Source organism: Dryas octopetala, chromosome 3 (assembly GCF_963921425.1).
Source record: "Dryas octopetala chromosome 3, drDryOcto1.1, whole genome shotgun sequence".
Classification (NCBI taxonomy): domain Eukaryota; kingdom Viridiplantae; phylum Streptophyta; class Magnoliopsida; order Rosales; family Rosaceae; genus Dryas; species Dryas octopetala.
In genome coordinates this window covers 2781075-2789294 of record NC_141368.1, presented here as the reverse complement: position 1 = coordinate 2789294, position 8220 = coordinate 2781075, and the positions used below count along the sequence as shown (strand labels likewise).

At 40.2% G+C, this 8220-nt stretch overlaps 3 protein-coding genes across 3 annotated transcripts; 2 read left to right on the top strand and 1 right to left on the bottom strand.

The window, feature by feature from the left end:
- Positions 1-888: 888 nt before the first annotated feature.
- On the top strand, positions 889-2716 carry LOC147289543 (protein PSK SIMULATOR 3). Its single transcript, XM_086238039.1, has one exon. The coding sequence runs from the start codon at positions 1016-1018 to the stop codon at positions 2468-2470; it is 1455 nt and encodes a 484-aa protein (XP_086094165.1). The 5' UTR covers positions 889-1015; the 3' UTR covers positions 2471-2716.
- Positions 2717-3557: 841 nt separating this feature from the next.
- LOC147289542 (hydroxyproline-rich glycoprotein family protein) lies at positions 3558-5261 on the top strand. Its single transcript, XM_086237772.1, has 2 exons — positions 3558-4915; positions 5151-5261. The coding sequence occupies exons 1-2, from the start codon at positions 4031-4033 to the stop codon at positions 5259-5261; spliced, it is 996 nt and encodes a 331-aa protein (XP_086093898.1). The 5' UTR covers positions 3558-4030.
- On the bottom strand, positions 5045-7773 carry ACS12 (1-amino-cyclopropane-1-carboxylate synthase 12). Its single transcript, XM_086237771.1, has 4 exons — positions 7211-7773; positions 6977-7111; positions 6516-6676; positions 5045-6413 (listed from the first exon to the last, which is right to left on the bottom strand). Exons 1-4 carry the CDS (start codon positions 7652-7654, stop codon positions 5558-5560), a joined length of 1596 nt encoding a protein of 531 aa, XP_086093897.1. The 5' UTR covers positions 7655-7773; the 3' UTR covers positions 5045-5557.
- Positions 7774-8220: the final 447 nt, after the last annotated feature.

Here is an 8220-nt window from a genome sequence, read left to right as displayed (position 1 = left end):
CTAGCTAGCGCATGGTGCAGCATTTTTAAGTTCTAAACACCATTTCCAAGTCAACTTTGACCCTTTCGCTGAATTCGAACAACATACCTCTTGTACACTACAATTAATTATATCACTAACCATGCATATATATAATATTTTAATCACACCTAAAAGACAATCTCGTTTATTATGGTTGAGATCATGGGCCAAAAAACTCATTTTAAGTTAGGGCATAACCACTAATTCTCTGTTATCTTTAATTTCTATTATCAATTAAAATAAACAAAAAGTTTCCTGAAGATTATGTTTTCGAATGATCAATAATAGTAACGTTGGTTTCCTTTCTTACACTAGGGCTTTTACATTGGGTACGTACCTTTTTTTCTCCTTGAGTTAAAATTCTGAGGTAGATTGATAATACACACAAAACAAATCCAATTTAATGAGAAAGTTCAATTCTTTTTATATATAACGATCATTCGATCAAAAGGAAAAGAGCAATAATGGTACTCTGTCCCTGGCCCTCCCTTCATTTCAGAAAACAAACAGCATCCAAACACCCCACAAAAGTTTCTCTTACCGACTGCCATCATAAATAACTTATTTACTTTTCTTAAATAAAAATAAATTAAAAACAAACAAAAGGAAAAACCAAAAAAAATTCTGAATAATGAATATCCTGTAATAAAAGCGTCTGAGGCTTCAACCGAAAAAGACAAACCAAAACTTTAGTTACAAAACAAACCACGCGCGGCCACTGCGTGTGGTCGTGAAACTTTTTACTCTGACTCTAACTCTCTGTTTTTTCTTTTTTCTTTTTTCTTTTTTTGGTAAGGTGTTTATTGGACTATATGTAATGCTATGGCAACATCCCACGAGTCTTAATTACATTTTTACAAGCCCACCTTCTTCCTCTTCATCTTCTTCTACCTCCACCTCCATTATTCCCATTATCCTTTGTCCACTCACTCTCTCTCTCACTCATCACTCTCCTCAATTCTCTGCACCCAAATATTTGTTATTCTTCTTATCCATGGCGCTTGAGACTTTGCTACACAAAGTAAAGACAGCGATATCCCACAGCTTCTCATCGAAACCGCATCACGCAGCAAAAGCCGTGGTACGCAAATCAAACGTCGGCGTTTTGGCGTTCGAGATCGCGGGCCTGATGTCGAAGCTCCTCCACCTCTGGCAGTCCCTCTCCGACAAGAACATGACGCGCCTCCACAGCGAGTCCATCTCCCTCGAAGGCGTCCGCAAGATCGTCTCAAACGACGACGCTTTCCTCCTCGGCCTCGCCTGCGCCGAGCTCGTCCAGAACCTCCGCCTCCTCGCCAACTCCGTCTCCCGCATCACCCAAAAATGCGAGGACCCCAACCTCCGCTGCTTCGACCGGTTGTTCCACGACTTCGCGGACTCGGGTCGGGACCCGCATAACTGGGTTCTCGGGTCAAAAGAAATGGAAACCAAAATCGCCAAGAAACTCGACCGTTACATCACCGTTACCGCCACGCTGTATCGCGAAATGGACGAGCTCTCAGTATTGGAATGTGGTTTAAGAAAAGCCTCCAATCAATGTAAAGATCAACACGATCAATCCTCACCGTCGATCAAAGAGCAGAAGATCGTCGATCTGAAAGAGAAGATCGTGTGGCAGAGACAGGAGGTGAAGTATTTAAAAGACAGATCGTTGTGGAGCCGGAGCTTCGATACGGTCACTTGGATTCTCGCGAGATCGATTTTTACGATTCTCGCGAGAACAAAGCTGGTTTTCGGAATCGGACAGTACCCGCCTTCTTCTCTGCCGCGTAGTCTCTCGGCCTCAGCCACCGTCCACCCTTCCGATCCAAATACGACGTGTCGTTTCGTGTCTGGGCCGTTGAGGCCTGGTTCCCCAAAACTCGATGAGCAAAATAATAAGGATTGGACCAATTGGGCTGGTAATGGATTCTTGGAGTCCAACTCCAAGCTCCTGAAGCCTCCTCCGAGCACTTTAGGCGCTGCGGCGTTGGCTCTTCACTACGCGAATCTGATCATAGTAATGGAGAAGATGATCAAGTTTCCAGAAAAAGTTGGGGTTGATGCGAGGGACGATCTCTACTCGATGTTGCCTAGTAGCATACGATCGTCGCTCCGAGCCAGGTTGAAATGGGTCGGGTTCTCGGCGAGTGACCCGGTTCTGGCTTCGGAGTGGAGGGAGGCTTTGGGTCGGATCTTAGGGTGGTTGTCGCCGCTGGCGCATAATATGATAAAGTGGCAGAGCGAAAGGAGCTTCGAGCAGCAAAACTTGGCGCCCAAAACGAATGTGATGCTTTTGCAGACTCTGTTTTTCGCGAACAAGGAGAAGACTGAAGCAGCCATAACTGAGCTGCTCGTGGGTCTCAATTATATTTGCAGGTTTGAGAGGGAGATGACCGCTAAGGCCGTGTTTGAATACAACAACTCCATTAATGGGTTGCGGAATTTGCAGAGTTCTTCTAGCTGCTAGCTAATTGAGGAGACACTGATTAACTCTTCCTTTTTTTTTTTTTTTTTTACGTTTTCCATTTTGGGTGTCAACTTTGATTTCTGAGATTTTATCATGGTTGATTTTGAATTGAACTGCGTTTCAAATCTTGGAGGGTTTGTTTTGTATCTAACCCTTTGTTGTATATGAAAAATAAATAGATGAATGTATGTAAATGATTTGTTTCTTGAGAAATTTATAAGAAAAAAAAAAAAAAACATGCAGGGAGTTGCCCATTATAATTCATGCATCCATTTCAATTTCGTTTTGGATATAAAACAGCTATCATATATTTGATAATTTGAGAAGGGAGTGGATCCTATGTTCTTGGATTGTAATTTAATTAGCAAATGCAATCTCGTCACACTATTTATCATAATTATAATATTATAAGGGACGAGACCAAGGTCACCAAACCTAACGGTAGTTTGATGAGAGTTTTTTTTTTTATATTTTTTTTTATCAAAAGATTCTTTGATGAGGTATGTCTTACGATCTATGTGGCATCCTCTCATAATAAATAGAGCCTACAATGTTTATAACTCACTTCATTAAGAATGTCTCATAAGGCATACTCCATTTAATAATTAATGTTAGTTTAATATACATTAGGTCATGCAAATGCCAATGAGGCACTTTGGCACTACATATGTGAAGCGAATTAACTTTTCAAGTAGACTGCCCACTTTTCATTTTTAATTGTGACTCTTTTATTTTCCTCATTATTGTAATAACCAAAATAAAAATATATCAACTTGCAGTTGTTTATACATATCAGCTGATTTTGGGCCCAGCAAGAACAGTTCAATTGATGCAATTGAATGATTCATGTAAATCCAGAAGGGCCTTCATGATCACCTCAGTGAAATTAAACCACTCTAATGGGCAATACATGTGAGCATCTGAGTCTGAGTCCTTGCCTTTCGGCCAGGCCTGGTCAGTGGAGGACAAAACCAAACAGATAAATTAAAACATATGACGAATATAAAAGATAAAGCATTTGATCCTCCAGCAGCTTACTTATTGTATACTATACATTGGCCTTACGGCCCTTACACTACTTCAGCTTGTAACCCATGACATCTTGCTTATGAATTATGACAGATAGTGAAATTCATATGTGCAATGATACCCCACATAGCTTATTCATTGAAGCTTGGCAGTAAAACCATCGATTTTCATAAAATGACATTGGATTCAAATCCACAAACCATACTGCCAAAGGAAAAGAAACAAAAAGAAAGTAAACCAATCCACCAAGATTTGATAGGAGTTGGTGACAGATTAACAGATCTAATCTATAACCTTATTGAACTCTTGCCAAGGGATCTATGAATCATCACTGACATCTTCCGGACTAAATTGAACTTAATATGAAATTAGAAAACTTACACAATTACAGGGGAGGGAGGAGAGCAGGTGTGCCTAATCTATATGAAGATGGCACAGTTAGCATGAAAATATTAGTTGCAATTTCTAACCACCTACGTATCCTCAAACCTCAATATAAGGAAACAAGGCAACAACCGAACAGCCATATGAATGTTGCAAACTTGCATCCATTCCAAAATAGTAGAGAAGGAATTGATGGCAAACTCCAATAAGAAGCATGCAAGGGAACCACCTTCAGTTCCATTCCTATGGGAAGAAAAGCCAGGAATACCTAAAAAAGACTGGAAACCAGTGGTTTCTTCAAATAGTTCAGTTCCAACCCCTCCAGTCAAGCTTATTGCCTCGGTGCCATTCACATGGGAAGAAAAGCCAGGAATGCCACTACCATCTTTCTCAGAACCATCATTGGAATCAGCATCTCCACCCCTACCAATGAAGCTTATCACTTTTCCATCACCTCCAATATGCTCTCGCCGCTATGATTACAATGATGAAGAAGAAGATAACAATGACGATAGTAGTGGAAACGGTGATAGGGAAGATGAAGTACAAAGCATGTTTAAACTGGATCTTGAAGCATTTGATTTCGAAACAGATGATTCATTTAGCTCAGCTCCTTCTCTCCTAGCAAACTGTCTTGTTTCATCAGTGGCAATCTCCACTGCTGTTCCAGCAAACAAAACAGCACCGACAGAAGATAAGAATGGTCAGCCAGAGACACCTTCCTCACCAGTGTCAGAAACAGGTAGCAGTACAAGCAGCTATGCAACTAGAGCTTCAAGCCTGGTTGGGGCTTCTTTTTTGGAATGCCTCTTTCCATTGCTTCCCGCCAATACTGGATTTCTTGAAAAGTTTGGCCAATCAGATAACAGCTCTCTTACTCCGCCAGAACCAAAGATTAAATATTTTGATCATGAAAGTAATGGTAGTGTCATATTAAGGAGGCCAAAAACACTCGGAGAGCTGATAATGATGAGCCGAAAGGGTAGTTACAGGAGGAAAGCTGTTCAAATGAGAAAACACAATCTACCAAAGGTAAATCTGCATCCTTGCTTCTACGTTCACTGTCTTTCTTTCCTGAAAGTATTTGGTCACCAAGATAGCACAGAACCAATGATTTTATATATTTGGTCACAGCTACCGAACATTAGTTTGGAATAGATGGAAAAAAGAAAAGAGAAAAATTATATATATGAACCAAAGGTCAATGTCTTTTGACAGCACAAGGATTTCATAAACAGTTACTCTTGCCTTAATGCATCAATGACAGGAACTCATGCAGAAGAGCGCTTCTGGATGCTGCATCTTCGGAACTGGCAGGAAGATGATAGAAGGATTGCACAGAAAGGGGAAGAATTTGCCGATACTTAAACTGATGTGAAGAAAAAACCCCTCTTAAAGTTTGAACTCAACTTGCAGCCGCCCTCTCCATCTAGTCTGTCCTCCAGATGATTTTAGTTTTCACTATGGACTTGAGTATATAGATTAATCATGAACTACCAGGTCCACAATGTACCAAATTTTCAGATTATGCAAATACCTCAATAGAGCTGTGCTTGAATGTCTATTTCACTTCAATGTCAAATCTCTGATTATCCACAGCATACCCCTCTTCTAGAGGCATATACCAGCCACTTCTTATAGAGCACAATGCAACATAATTTTGTAGTATTTCAACTAACTGGAAGATATAATTGTTTCAGTAACTTTCCGGATTCTGTCTATAACTACAGGAACATCCTCTGGAGACAAAGTAGTAAAACAACATCTGAACCATCCTGGTTCTATGCAGTGGCAGGCTGAACCAGGTGTCACATTGATCTTGGCAATGTTCAACAGCTTATCCCATAACTCGAGTTCCCCTTTCTCACCATAAGAGCGAATTAATCCACTCATATCAGCCCAGCAGTACAACCCAGCGCTGCTCTTTGCACACTTGATTCCTAATTGTTGCAAACCAGCCACAAATAAATCATACATATGCTGTATCCTCTTTCTGTTGATCTCTAGGTATTCCAGAATGAATCTTGTATCTAAAAGCATCAAAATAATAAGCCGCTGGGTCAGAGCAGAAATAGGAGAAAATCTTGTTAACCTTCTAGCTGCAACCAAAAGACTCTCATTATAGGAATATAAAACCCCAATCCTGAAGCCTGGAATAGATAGGTCTTTTGATAGCCCATATATTATGTGAACCCTGTTCTTGTCAAAATCTTCTGTGTCAACAATTTCTGCCATGCTCACAAACTCCCCATTTCCATACATAGACCCAGCAAATATTTCATCAGAGATGATATGGATGTTCTTCTCTTGGGCAAAGTCTAAAAGACTGCACAGTGTTTCCCTTGAAAGTAAATTACCAACAGGATTCGAAGGGTTAGAAATGAGAATTCCCTGCACTTTAACTCCTCGTTTTCTAGCCTGACTGAATGCTTGATCAAGAACAGTTATATTTACAATGAAGTTGTCAGTGCTGCGACAATGAACGGGAATCAGCTCCACCCCTGTTCGCCATCTCATATCCCTGTCAAAACTGCAGAGATTGTTTTTCTTATTAACCACGACAGAAGATTTGTACAAATGATCAGTAGAATTGATTTCCCCATTGATTAAAAAAAAATAGTTTTAGCATTACCCAGGATAATATGGTGTAGGAACAAGAAATGCATTTCCATGGTCAGCTAAGCAGAAGCTTAATATCTCAACTGCAGGCGTTGCACCAGATGTTAATACTACTTGTGATGGGTCAAATGGCACTGATCTTCGCATGACCTGGGACATGAAACTTGCCATAGCCTGCAAAGTACATAAAGAAGATTTTTGTTAAACGGACAAAACAACAATAGTTAACAGCATTAGAAACTCAATAAAATTGCAATTATTCCAACAGTCATCTTGGAAGAGGGTAAAAGAATATATAGAAATCGATCAATATGATGAAAGAACATTGGCTAGGAAAATCCAAGCAATGTAGCCATCACACATCACAAATTAAGCAACTGATATTACACCAAAAGAGAGAATACAAAATTTAGATTACTACCATCTAACTAAAGCATCCAACAATCTTTTAAATATTGAGAGCATTCATCATACCACTTTCAGCTCAGTCAATCCATCGAAAGGCTGGTACGCTGCTATCCCACTGATGCTTAACTCACCACCGTCGGTTCCCACTATTGATTCCGTCAAATTCTCCGTAACCCATTTCTCAATCAAATCCAAACACAGCTACAACAACACAAACACATATATAAGAACCAAAAGAAACACAAAATTGACATAAACCCAATTCTGAAATCATAATGCCCAACACAAAATAAAATTCACCCTGTTCTCGGATAACCCGAGCTGAATAACCCCATTCGGATTATCCACCCGATGGTACGGGTCCTCCAAAACCCTATCGAGCCCGATATAATACGGCGAGTCGTTGGGTTTGGCAATCAAACACGCCCGGGAGGATACCCGGACCCGGCCCATGGATCCACGGCTGGACAAGTTGGACCGCGACGACGATCTCTGGAGCTCGGCGAGGTTGGAGGACGACGGAGACGGCGAAGGCGGGTCGGATGAGGGTTTGGAGGGACGGTGTCGTTTTAGGTAGAGCTGGAGGAAGTAGAAAAGAGCACAGGGAATAAGAGAGCCCAGGATAAGGCCTCCTCTGCCTTGGACCACGCCTTGGAGTGGCACTATCAGTCTCATGGCGGTGGCTCCGGCGGGCTTTCTTCGGGACTTGTCAGTGTCGGGTTCGGGTTCGCGGGTTTCGGTCATCGGCTAATGCGAGGCCTCGCGTTGCCCGTTGGTTGGTGGAGAGAGTAAGAGTGAGACTGCGAGGGAAGTGTGTGGGCTTTGCAGTTTTGCTGTTGCCTCTAGAAAGTTTTTGGGTACAAGTTGCCTTCAGAAACTTGGATACGTTTGGTATAAGATTTGAAAACACTTTTTAAAATATATATATATATATATATATATTCAAAAAATCAAAACTAAAGGATATGTTTTGAAAATAAAATTGGTGTTGGGTAAGATGGTTAGAAATGCATAAATTAATCAAAAACATTCTATTTTTCAGAAAATATAGAAAGATGGTTTTAAAATTCAAAATTTTCAAGATTGAGACGCAAACAATTTTTAAATTTCAAATCATTTTCGAATTTGCTATCTAATAGATTCTAAAATTAAAAGAAAAAACTTAGGACAACCCAAATTTTGAAGATCGCATTCTAATTTTTTTAAATTAGTTCAAGTGAGCTTTTGTTTTGTTAACATGAGCAGTTTAGGTCTTATTGGTGATAATATAGATTTAAAAAATGTTTGTCTTATGATAAATTTTTATATAT

Excerpts from the sequence above, each read along its gene's own strand:
- LOC147289543 (XM_086238039.1), top strand. The coding sequence starts at position 1,016 with ATGGCGCTTGAGACTTTGCTACACAAAGTAAAGACAGCGATATCCCAC.
- LOC147289542 (XM_086237772.1), top strand. The coding sequence starts at position 4,031 with ATGTTGCAAACTTGCATCCATTCCAAAATAGTAGAGAAGGAATTGATG. Across the intron at positions 4,916-5,150 it reads GAAAACACAATCTACCAAAG|GAACTCATGCAGAAGAGCGC; the intron begins GTAAATCTGCAT and ends CATCAATGACAG.
- ACS12 (XM_086237771.1), bottom strand. The coding sequence starts at position 7,654 with ATGACCGAAACCCGCGAACCCGAACCCGACACTGACAAGTCCCGAAGA. Across the intron at positions 7,112-7,210 it reads TCGGGTTATCCGAGAACAGG|CTGTGTTTGGATTTGATTGA; the intron begins GTGAATTTTATT and ends GTGTTGTTGTAG. Across the intron at positions 6,414-6,515 it reads CCTACACCATATTATCCTGG|TTTTGACAGGGATATGAGAT; the intron begins GTAATGCTAAAA and ends CAATCTCTGCAG.